Source organism: Phocoena sinus, chromosome 9 (assembly GCF_008692025.1).
Source record: "Phocoena sinus isolate mPhoSin1 chromosome 9, mPhoSin1.pri, whole genome shotgun sequence".
Taxonomy (NCBI): domain Eukaryota; kingdom Metazoa; phylum Chordata; class Mammalia; order Artiodactyla; family Phocoenidae; genus Phocoena; species Phocoena sinus.
The window spans coordinates 44,730,109-44,747,693 of record NC_045771.1 but is presented as its reverse complement, the minus strand read 5'-3'; the positions used below and the strand labels follow the sequence as shown (position 1 = coordinate 44,747,693).

Below are 17,585 nucleotides of genomic sequence, written 5' to 3'. Positions count from 1 at the left end.
AATCTTTTTTTAATTAATTAATTTTTTAAAAATTTATTTTATTTTTGTCTGTGTTGGGTCTTCGTTGCTGCGCACGAGCTTTCCCTAGTTGCGGCAAACGTGGGCTACTCTTCATTGTGGTGCACGGGCTTCTCATTGCGGTGGATTCTCTTGTTGCAGAGCACAGTCTCTAGGTACACAGGCTTCAGTAGTTGTGGCTCACGGGTTCTAGAGTGCAGGCTCAGTAGTTGTGGCGCACGGACTTAGTTGCTCCATGGCATGTGGGATCTTTCTGGACCAGAGCTCGAACCTTTGTCTCCTGCATTGGCAGGCAAATTCTTAACCACTGTGCCACCAGGGAAGCGACATGAGGGAATCTATTAGCTGTGGCATGTGGGATCTAGTTCCCTGACATTTTCACTTTGGCTGTAGGTTTCTCTTTTGTCTGACATTTTCTTTTCTCTTTTTTTTAAAAAATTTTTTTATAAGCAGGTTATTATTAGACATCAGTTATATACACATCAGTGTATACATGTCAATCCCAATCTCCCAATTCATCACACCACGACCACCCCACCCCCCGCTGCTTTCCCCCCCTTGGTGTCCATACATTTGTTCTCTACATCTGTGTCTCTATTTCTGCCCAGCAAACTGGTTCATCTGTACCATTTTTCTAGGTTCCGCATATATGTGTTAATATACGATATTTGTTTTTCTCTTTCTGACTTACTTCACTCTGTATGACAGTCTCCAGATCCACACAAGTCTCTATGAATGACCCAGTATTGTTCCTTTTTATGGCTGAGTAATATTCCATTGTATATATGTACCACGTATTCTTTATCCATTCGTCTGTCGATGGGCATTTAGGTTGCTTCCATGACCTGGCTATTGTAAATAGTGCTGCAGTGAACATTGGGGTGCATGTGTCTTTTTGAATTATGGTTTTCTCTGGATATATGCCCAGGAGTGGAATTGCTGGATCATATGGTAATTCTATTTTTAATTTTTTAAGGAACCTCCATACTGTTCTCCATAATGGCTGTATCAATTTACATTCCCACCAACAGTGCAAGAGGGTTCCCTTTTCTCCACACCCTCTCCAGCATTTGTTGTTTGTAATTTTCCTGATGATGCCCATGCTAACTGGTGTGAGGTGATACCTCATTGCATTTCTTTAATAATTAGTGATGTTGAGCTGCTTTTCATGTGCCTCTTGGTCATCTGTATGTCTTCTTTGGAGTAATGTCTATTTAGGTCTTCTGCCCATTTTTGGATTGGGTTGTTCTTATTTTTAATATTGAGCTGCATGAGCTATTTATATATTTTGGAGATTAATCCTTTGTCCATTGATTTGTTTGCAAATATTTTCTCCCATTCTGAGGGTTGTCTTTTCCTCTTGTTTGTGGTTTCCTTTGCTGTGCAAAAGCTTTTTTTTTTTTTTTTTTTTTTTTTTTTTTTTTTTGTGCAAAAGCTTTTAAGTTTCATTGGGTCCCATTTATTTATTTTTGTTTTTATTTCCATTTCTCTAGGAGGTGGATCAAAAAAAGATCTTGCTGTGATTTATGTCAAAGAGTGTTCTTCCTCTGTTTTCCTCTGAGTTTTACAGTGTCCAGTCTTACATTTAGGTCTCTAATCCATTTTGAGTTTATTTTTGTGTATGGTGTTAGGGAGGGTTCTAATTTCATTCTTTTACATGTAGCTGTCCAGTTTTCCCAGCACCACTTATTGAAGAGACTGTCTTTTCTCCATTGTATATCCTTGCCTCGTTTGTCATAGATTAGTTGACTGTAGGTGCGTGGATTTATCTCTGGGCTTTCTATCCTGTTCCATTGATCTATATTTCTGTTTATGTGCCAGTACCATATTGTCTTGATTACTGTAGCTTTGTAGTACAGTCTGAAGTCAGGGAGTCTGATTCCTCCAGCTCTGTTTTTTTCCCCTCAAGACTGCTTTGGCTATTCAGGGTCTTTTGTGTCTCCATACAAATTTTAAGATTTTTTTTTCTAGTTCTGTAAAAAAATGCCATTGGTAATTTGATAGGGATTGCACTGAATCTGTAGATTGCTTTGGGTAGTATAGTCATTTTCACATTATTGATTCTTCCAATCCAAGAACATGGTATATCTCTCCATCTGTTTGTATCATCTTTAATTTCTTTCATCAGTGTCTTATACTTTGCTGCATACAGGTCTTTTGTCTCATTAGGTAGATTTATTCCTAGGTATTTTATTCTTTTAGTTGCAATGGTAAATGGGAGTGTTTCCTTCATTTCTCTTTCAGATTTTTCATCATTAGTGTATAGGAATGCAAGAGATTTCTGTTGCATTGTATCCTGCAACTTTACCAAATTCATTGATTAGCTCTAATAGTTTTCTGGTGGCATCCTTAGGATTCTCTATGTATAGTATCATGTCATCTGCAAACAGTGACAGTTTTACTTCTTTTCCAATTTGTATTCCTTTTATTTCTTTTTCTTCTCTGATTGCCATGGCTAGGACTTCCAAAACTATGCTGAATAATAGTGGTGAGACTGGACATCCTCGTCTTGTTCCTGATCTTAGAGGAAATGCTTTCAGTTTTTCACCATTGAGAATGATGTTTGCTATGGGCTTGTCGTATATGGCCTTTATTATGTTGAAGTAGGTTCCCTCTATGCCCACTTTCTGGAGAGTTTCTTTCATAAATAGGTGTTGAATTTTGTCAAAAGCTTTTTCTGCATCTATTGAGATGATCATATGGTTTTTATTCTTCAACTTGTTAATATGGTGTATCACATTGATTTGCATATATTGAAGAATCCTTGCATCCCTGGGATAATTCCCACTCGATCATGGGGTGTTGGTCACTTAACATCCTTTTAATTTGTTGTTGGGTTCTGTTTGCTAGTATTTTGTTGAGGATTTCTGCATCTATATTCATCAGTGATATTGGTCTGTATTTTTTTTTTTTTTTTTTTTTTTTGTGGTACGCGGGCCTCTCACTGTTGTGGCCTCTCCCGTTGCGGACCACAGGCTCTGGACGCGCAGGATCAGCGGCCATGGCTCACGGGCCCAACCGCTCCGCGGCATGTAGGATCTTCCTGGACCGGGGCATGAACCCATGTCCCCTGCATAGACAGGCAGACTCTCAACCACTGCGCCACCAGGAAAGCCCCCTCTGCAGTTTTTTGGAAGAGTTTGAGAAGGATGGGTGTTAGCTCTTCTCTGAATGTTTGATAGAATTCACCTGTGAAGCCATCTGATCCTGGACTTGTGTTAGTTGGAAGATATTTAATCACAGTTTCAATTTCATTACTTGTGATTGGTCTGTTCATTTCTGCGGTGTCTCTTGTAACATCTTTTTCATTTCTGATTTTATTGATCTGAGTCCTCTCCCTCTTTTTCTTCATGAGTCTGGCTGGCTAATGGTTGCTCAATTTTGTTTAACTTCTCAAAGAACCAGCTTTTAGATTTATTGATCTTTGCTATTGTTTTCTTTGTTTCTATTTCATTTATTTCTGCTCTGATCTTTATGATTTATTTCCTTCTGCTAACTTTGGGTTTTGTTCTTCTTTCTCTAGTTCCTTTAGATGTAAGGTTAGATTGTTTATTTGAGATGTTTCTTGTTTCTTGATGTAGGATTGTATAGCTATAAACTTCCCTCTTAGAACTGCTTTTGCTGCATCCCATGGGTTTTGGATCGTTGTGTTTTCATTGTCATGTGTCTCTAGGTATTTTTTGATTTCCTCTTTGATTTCTTCAGTGATCTCCTGGTTATTTAGTAACATATTGTTTAGCCTCCATGTGTTTGTGTTTGTTTCCCTGTAATTGATTTCTGATCTCATAGCCTTGTGGTCAGAAAAGATGCTTGATATGATTTCAATTTTCTTAACTTTACTGAGGCTTGATTTGTAACCCAAGATGTGATCTATGCTGGAGAATGTTCCATGCGCACTTGAGAAGAAAGTGTAATCTCTTGTTTTTGGATGGAATGTCCTATAAATATCAATTAAATCTATCTGGTCTGCTGTGTCATTTAAAGGTTGTGTTTCCTTATTAATTTTCTGTCTGACTGATCTGTCCACTGGTGTAAGTGAGGTGTTAAAGTCCCCCACTATTATTGTGTTACTGTCGATTACCTCTTTTATAGCTGTTAGCAGTTGCCTTATGTATTGAGGTGCTCCTAGGTTGGTTGCATATATATTTATAATTGTTATGTGTTCTTCTTGGATTGACCCCTTGATCATCGTGTAGTATCCTTCCTTGTCTCTTGTAACATTCTTTATTTTAAAGTCTATTTTATCCGATATGAGTATTGCTACTCCAGCTTTCTTTTGATTTCCATTTGCATGGAATAGCTTTTTACATCCCCTCACTTTCAGTCTGTATGTATCCCTAGGTCTGAAGTGGGTCTCTTGTAGACATCATATATGTGAGTCTTGTTTTTGTATCCATTCAGCGAGCCTTTGTCTTTTGGTTGGGGCTTTTAATCCATTCATATTTAAGGTAATTATCGATATGTATGTTCCTATGACCATTTTCTTAATTATTTTGGGTTTGTTTCTGTAAGTCCTTTTCTTCTCTTGTGTTTCCCACTTAGCAAAGTTCCTTTAGCGTTTGTTGTTGAGCTGGTTTGGTGGTGCTGAAATCTCTTAGCTTTTGCTTGTCTGTAAATCTTTTGAGTTCTCCATTGAATCTGAATGAGATCCTTGCCAGGTGGAGTAGTCTTGGTTGTAGGTTCTTCCCTTTCAACACTTTAAATATGTAGTGCCACTCCCTGCTGGCTTGTAGAGTTTATGCTGAGAAATCAGCTGTTAATGTTTCATGAATTCCCTTGTATGCTATTTGTCATTTTTCCCTTGTTGCTTTTAATAATTTTTCTTTGTCTTTAATTTTTGTCAACTTGATTACTATGTGTCTCGGTGTGTTTCTCCCTGTGTCTATCCTGCCTGGGACTCTCTGCGCTTCCTGGACTTGGGTGGCTATTTCCTTTCCCATGTTAGGGAAGTTTTTGACTATAATGTCTTCAAATAATTTTTCGGGTCCTTTCTCTCTCTCTTTTCCTTCTGGGACCCCTATTAAGCGAATGTTAGTGCGTTTAATGTTGTCCCAGAGGTCTCTTAGACTGTCTTCATTTCTTTTCATTCTTTTTTCTTTATTCTGTTCCACAACAGTGAATTCCACCATTCTGTCTTCCAGGTCATTTATCCGTTCTTCTGCCTCAGTTATTCTCCTATTGATTCCTTCTAGTGTATTTTTCATTTCAGTTACTGTATTGTTCATCTCTGTTTGCTCCTTAATTCTTCTAGGTCTTTGTTAAACATATCTTCTTGATCTTTGCCTCTGTTCTTTTTCTGAGGTCCTGGATCATCTTCACTGTCATCATTCTGAATTCTTTTTCTGGAAAGTTGCCTGTCTCCACTTCATGTAGTTTTTCTGGGGTTTTATTTTGTTCCTTCATCTGGTACATAGTCCTCTGCCTTTTCATCTTGTCTATCTTTCTGTGAATATAGTTTTTGTTCCACAGGCTGCAGGATTGTAGTTCTTCTTGCTTCTGCTCTCTGTTCTCTTTTTTCTCATTGAAATTTGTGCAAGCATAGCTTATTAAAATTTTTATAGGAGAGTTCCACTATTTTGATTGTATTTTTTAAATTTTTATTTCATTTTTTTATACAGCAGGTTCTTATTAGTTATCTACTTTGTACATATTAGTGTGAACATGTCAATCCCAATCTTCCAATTCATCCCACCACCACCCCCACGTCCCACATTCCCCCCTTGGTGTCCATACATTTGTTGTCTACATCTGTGTCTCTACTTCTGACTTGCAAACCGGTTCATCTGTACCATTTTTCTAGATTCCACATATATGCGTTAATATGCGATATTTGTATGTCTCTTCTGACTTACTTCAAGGGAGTTCCACTATTTAAAGCAGAATATACAACTCTTGTTTTTCCTTTACCTTATTATGAGCCGAACTGTTCACCAATATTGTATGTTTTAGGCATGATTGAACATGGTCTCAGTGATAGTTCTCAATATAGACCCCGAAAGAGTATGTCTGAAGATGTTGGGCTTCAAGAAAGTAATCCCACTGAAGATGAGTTTGTTTCTATGCCTGCTCCTGACATTTCAAATACCAACTTGGAAACTGTTGAGAAAATCATGATGAGAAACCATGGAAGAGATGCTGCCATGAAGACTGAAGAGCCTTTTTTCCAGGTAGACGATGACAGCAGTGAAGGACAGGAACCCAATGATAGCACTCAATATTTGAAACCTCCTTCTCGCCCATCTCCAGAGTCTTCAGAAAGTGACTGGGAGACCTTGGATCCTAGTGTCTTAGAGGATTCCTCCTTGAAAGAAAGAGAACAGGTGGGATCAGAACAGACCAACTCATTTCCAAAGGACTCTTTGCCCTCAGACAGTCCTCCAATTACTGTACAACCTCAAGCTAACACAGGCCAGGTAGTCCTGATACCAGGGATAATTTCTGGTTTGGAAGAGGACCAGTATGGCATGCCCCTGGCCATCTTCACAAAGGTAAGGTTTAAAATGCTTTATTAAGGCCCTTAAGGATATAACAGAATCCTTTTAGAATTTAGTGTTAAACACATTTTCAGTCTGAAAATTTTTCTTTGACTGTAAAATACACAGTGCTTTGGCATCTGTGACCATAGTGTAAGGCTACAGAGAATTAATTCAGGGGATTTTGAGGTCACCAATCACTGTATTTGGTCTGTTTTTAATTATTCAGGTTTATCTTTGGTGGGGGAGGAGGCAGTCTTGATTACATTAAATGAATGTATATTAAAATACGACAATTCCAAAAGCTACAAAAAAGCTTAGATGGCTAACTTAAATTTTAGTACCCTTCATAGATATAATATAGTGTTTTGGTTAACTTGCCCTAAAAACTATTTTTTAATCTTTTTATGAAAAAACATTCAAAATGCATTTATGATTTAACTTAAACACAACGTAGTAAATCTAATTGAATCTTTGAGCCAGTATCTTATGTCCTAGGGTATCATTTCTTAATTTCAGGAATATTTTAGGATTCTGGAAGCAACATCTGGGTTCTTTTGATTTTTTATTCTACTCAGGAGAAACTCCTTATTTTATTGCCATTCATGAATTAGTTTTCAAAATGGAGCAGAAGAAAAAAAATCCTTTTTAAAAAAAAAAAAAATTTATTTATTTATTTATGGCTGCATTGGGTTTTCACTAATGTGCGCAGGCTTCCTCTAGTTGCAGCGAGCGGGGGCTATTCTTCATTGTGGTGCGTGGGTTTCTCATTGCGGTGGGTTCTCTTGCTGCGGAGCATGGGCTCTAAGCGCACGGCCTTCAGTAGTTGTGGCAGACGGGCTTAGTTGTTCCACGCTATGTGGAATCTTCTCGGATCAGGAATCGAACCAGTGTCTCCTGTATAGGCAAGCGGATTCTTAACCACTGTGCCACCAGCGAAGTCCCCCATTTCATTTTTTAGTCAAAAAGTATTTATTGCCTTCCTATGTGCTAGGCTCGTACTAGGTTCTAAATTCTTGTGACCATGGTCTTGCAATCCACCGTGAAAGACAGATACATCTGTCCAGTAACTAGAGCAATGTTTTATGATTTCCCTAAGTACCTTCCTTTATGCCTGAAGTAAAAGAAATTGGATAGTATTGACTTGAACATGTATTTCCACTATATGATAAATTCTTTCTGGGTGTATTCAGTTTTACAAATAAGTACTTGCCCCAAGTCAGTGTTGCTGAATAGTTAACAGAAAATGCTGTCTTTGTTCATTTTGTGACCTGTTAGGGGATGCTGAAATTGTCTTAACTGGTTTCATGATTGAACTAATGCACATTTTCTTAAAACTGGGATTCAGGAGCCTGGGGAGAAAATTCAGGGCTCTCAAACTACTGAGTATACTCAATAGATGCAAATTGTGGGTTTTCTGAATTCATATGTGAGTGTCATGACTGCCTATACTTTTGGGAGCCCTTACTTTGCTGCTTCACCCACCCACTCTAATTTTTATCACTGTGGAGTTATCAAGAGGGAGGGATTTTGTTTTTGTGTGCTAGGTTGCTGAATTAAAGCAATGTTAATGTGTTCCGTGTGCTGTTAATAAACTGTTTGGCAGAATATTCTTTTTGTGTCCGTTATACCAGTACTGAATATATGATGGGCTTACCACCATCATTATGGTAAATTAAACTTTTTTTTGGTTTTATGTTTTATCGTGTGATGATTCAAATCTAACTTGTTTAATCACAGTTTCAAATACAATCGCTGATTCTTTCATGTCAGTAGCTTTCAAATATGGAATATACTTAAAAGTGAATTGCCTTTAGGCTTTTTTCTTCTCTTGAAGATGTTAAAAATACTTGTACAGAAGAACTAGGTTAAAAAGCGTATTTAAAAATATATATTTTATTATTTATTTATTTTTGGCTGTGTTGGGTCTTCGTTGCCGCACATGGGGTTTCTTTATTTGTGGCGAGCGGGGGCTACTCTTTGTTGTGGTGTGCGGGCTTCTCATTGCAGTGGCTTCTCTTGTTGTGGAGCATGGGCTCTAGGGACACGGGCTTCAGTAGTTGTGGCACGTGGGCCTAGTAGTTGTGGCTCACAGGCTCTAGAGCTCAGGCTTTAGTAGTTGTGGTGCACGGGCTTAGTTGCTTTGCGGCATGTGGGATCTTCCCAGACCAGGGCTCAAACCTGTGTCCCCTGCATTGGCCGGCGGATTCTTAACCACTGTGCCACAAGGGAAGCCCCATCTCTACCATTTTTTTTTTAATTAATCAATTAATTACTTTATTTTTGGCTGTGTTGTGTCTTCGTTTCTGTGTGAGGGCTTTCTCTAGCTGTGGTAAGCGGGGGCCACTATTAATCGCGGTGTGCGGGCCTCTCACTATCGCGGCCTCTCCTGTTGCGGAGCACAGGCTCCAGACGCGCAGGCTCAGAAGTTGTGGTTCACGGGCCTAGTTGCTCCGTGGCATGTGGGATCTTCCCAGACCAGGGCTCGGACCTGTGTCCCCTGCATTAGCAGACAGACTCTCAACCACTGTGCCACCAGGGAAGCCCATCTCTACCATTTTTAAGTGCACAATTCAGTGGTGTTAAGTGTATTCTCATGGTTGTACTACAGATGTCTAGAACTTTCTCATCTTGCAAAACTGAAACTCTGTAACCTTTAAACCACAACTCCCCATTCTCCCCTCACCCCAGCCCTTGGCACCCATCATTGTTTCCATGAACTTGACTACTTTAAAATACCTTACATAAGTGGAATCATAATACGGCATTTATCTTTTTGTGACTGTCGTCTTTCAGTTAACATAATGTCCTCAAGGTTCATCCATGTTGTAGCATATGATAGGATTTCCTTCCTCCTCAAGGCTGAATAATATTCCATTGTACGTATATACCACATTTTCTTTATCCATTTATCCATCGATGGACATATGGGTTGCTTCTACCTTTTGCCTATTTTGAGTAGTGTGGCTGTGAGCGTAGGTGTGCAAATATCTCTTCAATTTTCTTTTTTTTTTAACCATTATATACTGCAGCTCCAAATGTGGAAGTTAAAGCATCCTAGAAAAGTGGAAAGCCGTGGTGAGTTTGGCTGTAGAGGCTGCTCTATGTGAAAGCACCCAGGCTCTTGCTGCCACCAGACACTGAAGACCTTTAAAAGATTTAGGCTAAATTGACCATCGTTAAAAGTAATGATGGCAAAATTTTAAGGCCGTTTTGATCTACTATTTAAAATAACTTTATAAATATGTAATACTTTCACATGGTTCAATATTCAAAAGGTTCCAAAGCATCTATAATAAAAAGTCTCTCTCATTCCATACCCTGCTATTCAGTTGCTCTCTCCAGGGGCAACCAACCTTATCTATATCTTTTTTTTTTTTTTTTTTAAGGAAAATATTCCTTGGAGATGAACTTCATCACTTGCTGCAGTGTGTTCCATCATACAGAAAAACATTTATTCATTGCCCTGTTCATGAATAGTTAGGGTTCCTGTCTTTTGCAATGATAAGCAATGCTGCAATAAATAACTTTTTACAAATCTCACACATGAACAGGTATATCTGTAGGGTAAATTACAAGAAGTAAAATGTTGGGTCAAAGAATATATGTATGTATAATATTTTAGGGAAACTTTTTTTCATATTTTTAAAAAGCTTTGAACTGTTGTTTTTTTTAAAAAAACACATTTAGTTTTCATGCTGTTATAGACTTAGCCAAGAATTCCACTGTTGCCGGTAGACTTTTCTTCTCTAACAGAATCAATTATGAAATGCAATACTATGAGCAATTAAATCAATCTTTGTAAAAATTGGCAGTCCTGAGGGTACCTTTATCAAGAAGGATTCTCAGGCCTAGTTGGGGGAGTAGGGTATTCTGGGGTCCATATCAAGTTTGAAAGAGCATTCAATATTGTAGTGTTTATGTTTAGAAACAGGTAGTTGGGGAGCGGAGAGCCTGTTGTTTTTAATACATAGCACACAAAGTAAAGCATGACCTGTGAGCCTTGCACCAGCTGTTTGAGTGATTTGGCCTAAGGACCAGGGGTCCTTTCCACCTTCAGTCACAAGAGGGTGTGGGTTGAGAAGCACTGTGTACCCAGTATGTCTAATGCATAGACATAGATTTATTTTTGCTGCTTCTGTTAGATGGCGTTTTATAGAGCAGAGGAAGACACTGCCAATAAGAAGAATAAAACCAGGTTTCTAGACATATATTCCAACTTTTGGAAGTCTTCTTTCATGTTAAGTATATAACAACCAGCTGTGAGGTACAAGGCAGATGGTAGATGCACGGAAGGACCTGCAGTAGCAGAAGGGGTGTCTCCTGCCCTCCGAGAAATTCGTCTCATGAGGGAAACAAGACACTATCCAGATAACTATAGTCAGTGTTTCTTAAAAAAAGAAGGTGAGAATAAAAAATAAATGAATGAAACTGTCATCAAACTTGATTGAAACAAATTCAGGGTTTCAGCAAGTCCTCCCTCCTGCCTTCACGTGCAGATTGTGCCACTAGTTGGAAATCTATCTTGATATAGAATCTTTCAGCAGAAATTCCATTTCCTCCTTCAGTGCATCACTCCAGTGCTAGCACCTTTATTTTCAGGATATAGGCTGCTTTCTGTACACTTAACTCCCTGCTGTGGCTTGGTGATTAAAGTATAATTTTCAGGGCAATGGTATTTTCAAATGCAATTCAGATGGAAAGTAATTAAATACACTACTACCACTGTCATTTGTGCTTTAAACATTTAGTAGCAAGTGTCTTGAAATACTGCTGCATAATTTTAAACAATAGGACAGTAAAATAATTGCTATGCAGTGTTTTCTCTTCTTATAATAGTACTTTGCTGGTTATGTGCAAATGCACGTGTTTTAAAATTTTACTGGAAGAACAAACAGCTTTCTACTAAACAACATACTTTTTAATGGGCTTAATACTTCATTTCCTAAATGAAAAAAAATTCAGTTTGTTAGTTACAGTGGAGACTTTTAAGTTGAACCGAGGAACAAAGTGGTCAAGTAAGACAACCTTCATGGTAGACCATTTTGCCAAGATTGACCATTCATGTGGACCTATGGTTGTTATTATTGGAATATTATTGTATTGAGTCAAAGATCAGCTGTGTTAGGAATGGTGTGGGGTTGGGGAAAGATGGGGAGTTTTTTTCCCTACTATTAGATCTCTAGGCTTGAGGAGAGACGGGCTGTTCCATTACTTTTCTAATATTTTCTATTACTCTTGTAATTCAGGGATATCTGTGTTTGCCTTATATGGCATTGCAGCAGCATCATCTTCTCTCTGATGTCACCATTCGAGGATTTGTTGCTGGAGCTACTAACATCCTTTTTCGACAACAGAAACACCTCAGTGATGCCATTGTGGAAGTAGGTTACATATGAGTGTGGGTCCTTGACACCGCTGTTCTGTTTTCCTTCTTTCTTTTTGTTTTTCTTTTTTTTTTAATGTCTTTATTGGAGTATAGTTGCTTTACAATGGTGTGTTAGTTTCTGCTGTACAACAAAGTGAATCAGCTATATATATACATATAGCCCCATTTCTCCTCCCTCTTGCGTCTCCCTCCCCCCCACCCTCCCTATCCCACCCCTCTAGGTGGTCACAAAGCACCGAGCTGATCTCCCTGTGCCATGCGGCTGCTTCCCACTAGATATCTATTTTACATTTGGTAGTGTATATATGTCCATGCCACTCTCTCGATCCATCCCAGCTTACCCTTCCCCCTCCCCGTGTCCTCAAGTCCGTTCTCTACGTCTGTGTCTTTATTCCTGTCGTGCCCCTAGGTTCTTCAGAATCTTTTTTTTTTTCTTTAGATTCCATATATATGTGTTAGCATACATATATATGTGTTAGCATACGGTATTTGTTTTTCTCTTTCTGATTCCTTCTTTCTTAATTGGAATTTGGGGCGTAGTAATAATACTAATCGTGGTAATAATTGCTTCCTTTGCCAGGCATCCTAAGCGCCTTAGGTATATGAACTGGTCTGGTTTTCATAACAACCTTTGAAATAGGCATTGTTACTGTCTGTATTACACCTGCAGAAGCTAAGGAACAGAGAGGTCAGACAGCCACTAACCGGATGAGCCAGGATTCCTACCTAGGCAATCTGGTCCTACTACAGTCTCACAATTAAAATGTGTTTATCGTATAAATACTTTAAATACTTCTAGCTTGTGTAATATGCCCCAATATCAAGAGGAAGGAACTAGAGATAAATATTTGACATCTTATTAATATATAAGAAATTTAAATAATTTGTTCAATTTTACAATTAAAGTAATTTTTACAAATGCATGAGGGTGATTTCGGCCACCCTAAGGTCTTTGTAGTTTCTAACAGAAAGTACCAGAATGTGCTTCCTGGGAAAACGTTTATAATACAATAAATGAAAAATCTGGGATTCAAAGCTATATGTATCCCAATTTTGAGGGAGAAAAATACATATACTTTCCAAGGCAGGAGGATACAGATGGGAGGACCACAGAGTTTTCTCAACATTATTGGTTACATTCTAGCTCTGAAGTTGGTTGGCAAGTTCATGGGTATTTGTTTTATTATTATACTTTAAAACTAACCTGTAAGTTACATATATTTCTTTCTGTATCAAGTATTACATAATAAAAATATTCCAAAGTGTCTGTGCAATCAAAGGAAAAATTTTTAGGAATTATATTTAATTGTATGCATTTCTGTTTGTATGAAAAAGGTGATTTTAACTATACATTTCTATATTTTCCAAAATATTTAGTCAACGTGAATTACTTCTATAATTCAAGATTAAATATTTATGAATATATTTTCTAAGAACAGAAAAGGAGCATTTTTAAAATAGTGAAAGAAAAAAAAACTTCAGTGTAAAAAACCTGTCTCTTTCTTAGGCTCACCTTTTGAGAACACTGTTACTCATATTTTTTATTTCCAACTCCAACTTCCCAGTAGTTACTCTTTAAAGTGTGGCATGGATATCTGCGTGAATGCCCAGATTCTGACTTATACCCGGGTACCCTCTAGGTAGAAGAAGCTCTGATCCAGATCCATGATCCAGAACTCAGGAAGCTGCTTAACCCAACCACTGCAGACCTAAGGTTCGCAGATTACCTAGTGAGGCATGTGACCGAGAACCGGGATGATGTCTTCCTGGATGGCACGGGCTGGGAGGGAGGTGACGAATGGATTCGAGCCCAGTTTGCAGTCTACATCCATGCACTGCTGGCCGCCACACTGCAGTTAGGTAAGGAGCTCACAGCCTCTTTCTCATTTTGTAACTCTTACGATGTTTTGAATTGCATAAGAAACAAGTTTATGAAAAATTACCTGTCACTCCCTTATACAGACTTAACTACTCTTTGCATTTTGAGTACTTGATATCCTTCTAGACCTTTTTCTAAGCCTGTGTTTTGGATTTTAGTTTTGTGGTATTTGTGGTAGTCCTTTTACAAATATGGATCCCGTTTTTCATGTTTTTTATAACTTAGATTTTCTTTATAATAGAAACATATTATCAAGAGAGTAAATGTAGATTTTCGTCACTTTTTACATGGCCCCTTAGTATTCCACCATATGGAAGGGTATATCAGTATTTGAGTGCTATTTATAAACACTGCTTACATGTTAAGATATATAATGGGTGAAAAGAGAAATATGAAAAATAGAAATCATTGAAAATCACATTCTGAGTGATTAGACCTTCAAATTTGTCCCCCATTCTGAGAAATTTTATCCCTATTAAGTGGTTAAAATGGAACAGGCAAACATAGAATCACTGCTGAGTTAAAATTATCTCATTCCCCATGGAAAAGAATATATATAAGGAGAAAATGAAGCTCTGCAATGAGCTCTCACACCATGGACACCTACAACCCTGGACACTTAGCATATATTCAGTAGCTTTGGTGGTGGTGGTATTGAAAGAGTATAGAGGTTTTGTTTTTCCTTCTTTTCAATTATCCAACTATTTCACAGTTGCTTTTTAAAAAAATGTAGTGGAATCCACATAACCTAAAATTCACCATCGTAACCATTTACGAGTGTATCGTTCCACAGTGACATTAAGTACCTTCACATTGTTGTGTTAGTAGATTTTTAAATCAACCTCACTACTGCCACCTCCCAGGTTAGTTCTTCACATAATATATATATAGTTTTAAACCCAGGCTTCGGGCATGTTCGTCATTCGTTAGGAAAGCTAACGGAGCGACTCCTTATTTGCTAATGCGATTTTTTTTTTTGAATGTCTGCCTCTTCTATAGCTGTAGCAGCTGAGACCCCAAAATTAAATCCTCTAACCCAGAATCATTCAGTTTATCTAGTAAGAAAACCCAAGTCTCCACCAGCCATGTAGCTTCCTGAGTAATTAATTTACTTCTTAAAAATATTTGCCCGGGTAGCTGTGAGCACTGAGTAATACATAGTAGCTAACTTTTGGGGGGAACGTTTAACATGTGCAGCACCCCCTTTTTTGAGCACTTAACATCTGCTAACTCATTTCATCCTCCCAGCAATCCTAGAGGTAGATACTGTGTCATCCTCATTTTACAGAAGAGAAAGTGAGGGATAGAGAGGTTAAATAGTTTGCTCTTCCACCTGGTGAGAGGCTGAGCTGGGACTTCAGCCCAAGAAGTCTGGCTCAGGCCCAAGCTCCTAAAGGAAATTCAGTCCAATGAGCTGTCTGAGGAGTATGTTCTTAAAAGAGCTTCCTTATGCTGCATACAGAACCGTGTTATGTCCTTCTCTTCCTCTCCCAGCAAAAAAAAGTCACATGTTTCACCCTCAAAATAAGCAACTTGAAGTTAACATATGAAGCAATAGCCATTTGAATCAGTCCTCGAAACCTTTTCTATTCTTCCAAGTAGAAAAAATGTTCCGCATTGAAGCTTCGCCTCGATACTGATAAAGCCATAACGTTTTAAGCATTAAATATATGAAAATCTCCTTGTTATTTTAAGTATTTTGACTTTGAAATGCATGGAAACTCAAGAGTAAGTTTCAGTGAATAGTGAGGCAAAGAAAAGTAAATAGTGTCTAAAAAGAACCAATTAATGTATTCTTTCTAATTGCCTTTCTTAGAAAAATGGCATTTGTGAAAAGATACCCTAATTGCCTACTCCATGTGTATACATCAGTATGTTTAACCCACTGTCCAGCCTATAGATTTTAATAAATAATACTATGCCTCCTTACCTTGGTAAGGAGAACTTGGAAATATTTTGGAGTTTTAAGGAACCTTAGAAAATATTTGGCTCAACCCCCTTATTTTCTAGTAAGAAAAATGAAATTCTGAGTGAGTAAGTGACTTACCAAAGGACACATCGCTTCTTAACAGGATTTCTGGAATTAGACCCAAGATTCCTGACATCTGGTAGGCTATCTCCCCAAGAAAGCAGGGGGACACGGAGGCTAAAGCCTTTTCTTTACTGGTTTCGGTTATTAATCTTTACATCCCTGACAGGCTACAGTCCAGCTCAACTTTCAAATATTTACTTGACAGATAATGAAAAGATCTTATCAGACTATGGGACGACCTTTGTTACAGCATGGAAGAACACTCACAACTACAGGGTCTGGAACAGCAACAAGCATCCAGCACTTGCAGAAATAAATCCGAAGTAAGCACATCCTCTGAAGGTTGATAGAGGTGGTTCACTTAATAAGTGTGCCCCAGCATAAAGAAAATCATATCTTAAAAAAAAAGAAAAGAAAATCATATCTTAACTCTGATGATATTGTGAATACCTTCAAGAATCTCCCTGAGTAGATTTTTATAAAAAGGCTCCCAAGTACAGAGAAGCAGCTGAAAACTGCTTCCCTATTCACACTTCTTACCCACAAAGCACAAGGCATTTTGGAAGCACTAACATTTCTCCCAGCTTCCAGTGTGATTTGGAGACAAAGTCCTGGCCTGTGAGGATCCTCCTACCTCATGGTTCTTCCCTCCCTTTCGCTGGATCTCTGCCTCAGCAGAATGGTCAAACAAGACAGAACCCTTGAGGGAAATAGCACTGGTTAAAACTGAGAGGTTATTTTATTTTATTTTATTTATTTTTATTTTTTTAAACTGAGAGGTTATTTTAAAATATGAAGTGTGAACAACTAAAGTTAATATTTGAACTCCTAGATTTGCAGTCAAATCTGATGCAGTTTCCACATCAGATTCTAGATCCAACAAAATTTAATACCTGTCACAGTGTCGACTGCTGGGCAAAGACTTTATCCCATGTAAAAGACATTTAACCATGCTGGGGAGTGGGGCCATTAAGAAATAATACTATGTGAATGGCAGGGTAGCGTCTAAGGAGATCAATTAATATAATGCGAACATCTTGGGAACTTCTTTTCTAAATTAAAATATATAATTTTTTATTTACAATACAAGTATACGCTGAACATTTGTTTTCATTTGTGTTTTAAACTTTACTTCTCAAGTGAGAATCTGACAAAAATCAACTTAGTGCTGATTACCATATTATTTGGGAACTATGGTAAACTTAGCTCAACTGGGGATGTGATTTAAGTGGTGCTACAAATACAAAACCCAGGAATTATGTCATAGTAACTTGCAGAAGCATCTGTAAGGAAGCAGGGTTTGGGAGAACATGTCTGCCAATATTTTGTACCTATCAAGAATAATGACTAGGTTCAGGACCGATTTGGGGGAATTTAATCCTCATACTGGGCTGTAGCAGAAACCTATGTTGCCATTTGGGTGTGGTAAAAACAAAGAGAATTAAAAGGCACAAGCGTTGTAATGGTATTAAATGAAAGGACTAAGAGTTCAGAGTTTTCTCCCTCACTAACCACAAGGCCTGTGTTCTAAAGAGTAATAAGGAGAAACAGATGTGAGTTTGTTTGCCTGGCGGTACTCCTTGTGGTAGTGCTGGGGGAGTGACCGCTCGTAGTTTGGTCTCCTCTCCGGTACTCTGACCCTTAGCCTGGTCGGATCATTACGCAGCCCCTGCGTCTGCTGTAGTACCTTTAACTTGAAGCAGCTCGACAGATTGTGTTGCAGGTCCATATGAGGATTAGCTGGAATGTGTTTTAAAGGAATGTAAAAACAATACTTTTAAAAATATGTAAATA

General features: G+C 38.1%; 1 protein-coding gene across 7 annotated transcripts in view; it reads left to right on the top strand.

Annotated features, from left to right (window-relative positions):
• Window positions 1-17,585, top strand: part of AVL9 (AVL9 cell migration associated) — a 92,461-nt gene that overhangs the window by 33,571 nt on the left and 41,305 nt on the right. For all 7 annotated transcript variants that reach the window (XM_032642356.1, XM_032642359.1, XM_032642363.1 and 4 more), the window contains exons 10-13: window positions 5,968-6,506; window positions 11,741-11,875; window positions 13,521-13,740; window positions 15,997-16,114. In XM_032642356.1, coding sequence (XP_032498247.1) covers window positions 5,968-6,506; window positions 11,741-11,875; window positions 13,521-13,740; window positions 15,997-16,114 — 1,012 coding nt within the window. The remainder of the gene's footprint in view (window positions 1-5,967; window positions 6,507-11,740; window positions 11,876-13,520; window positions 13,741-15,996; window positions 16,115-17,585) is intronic.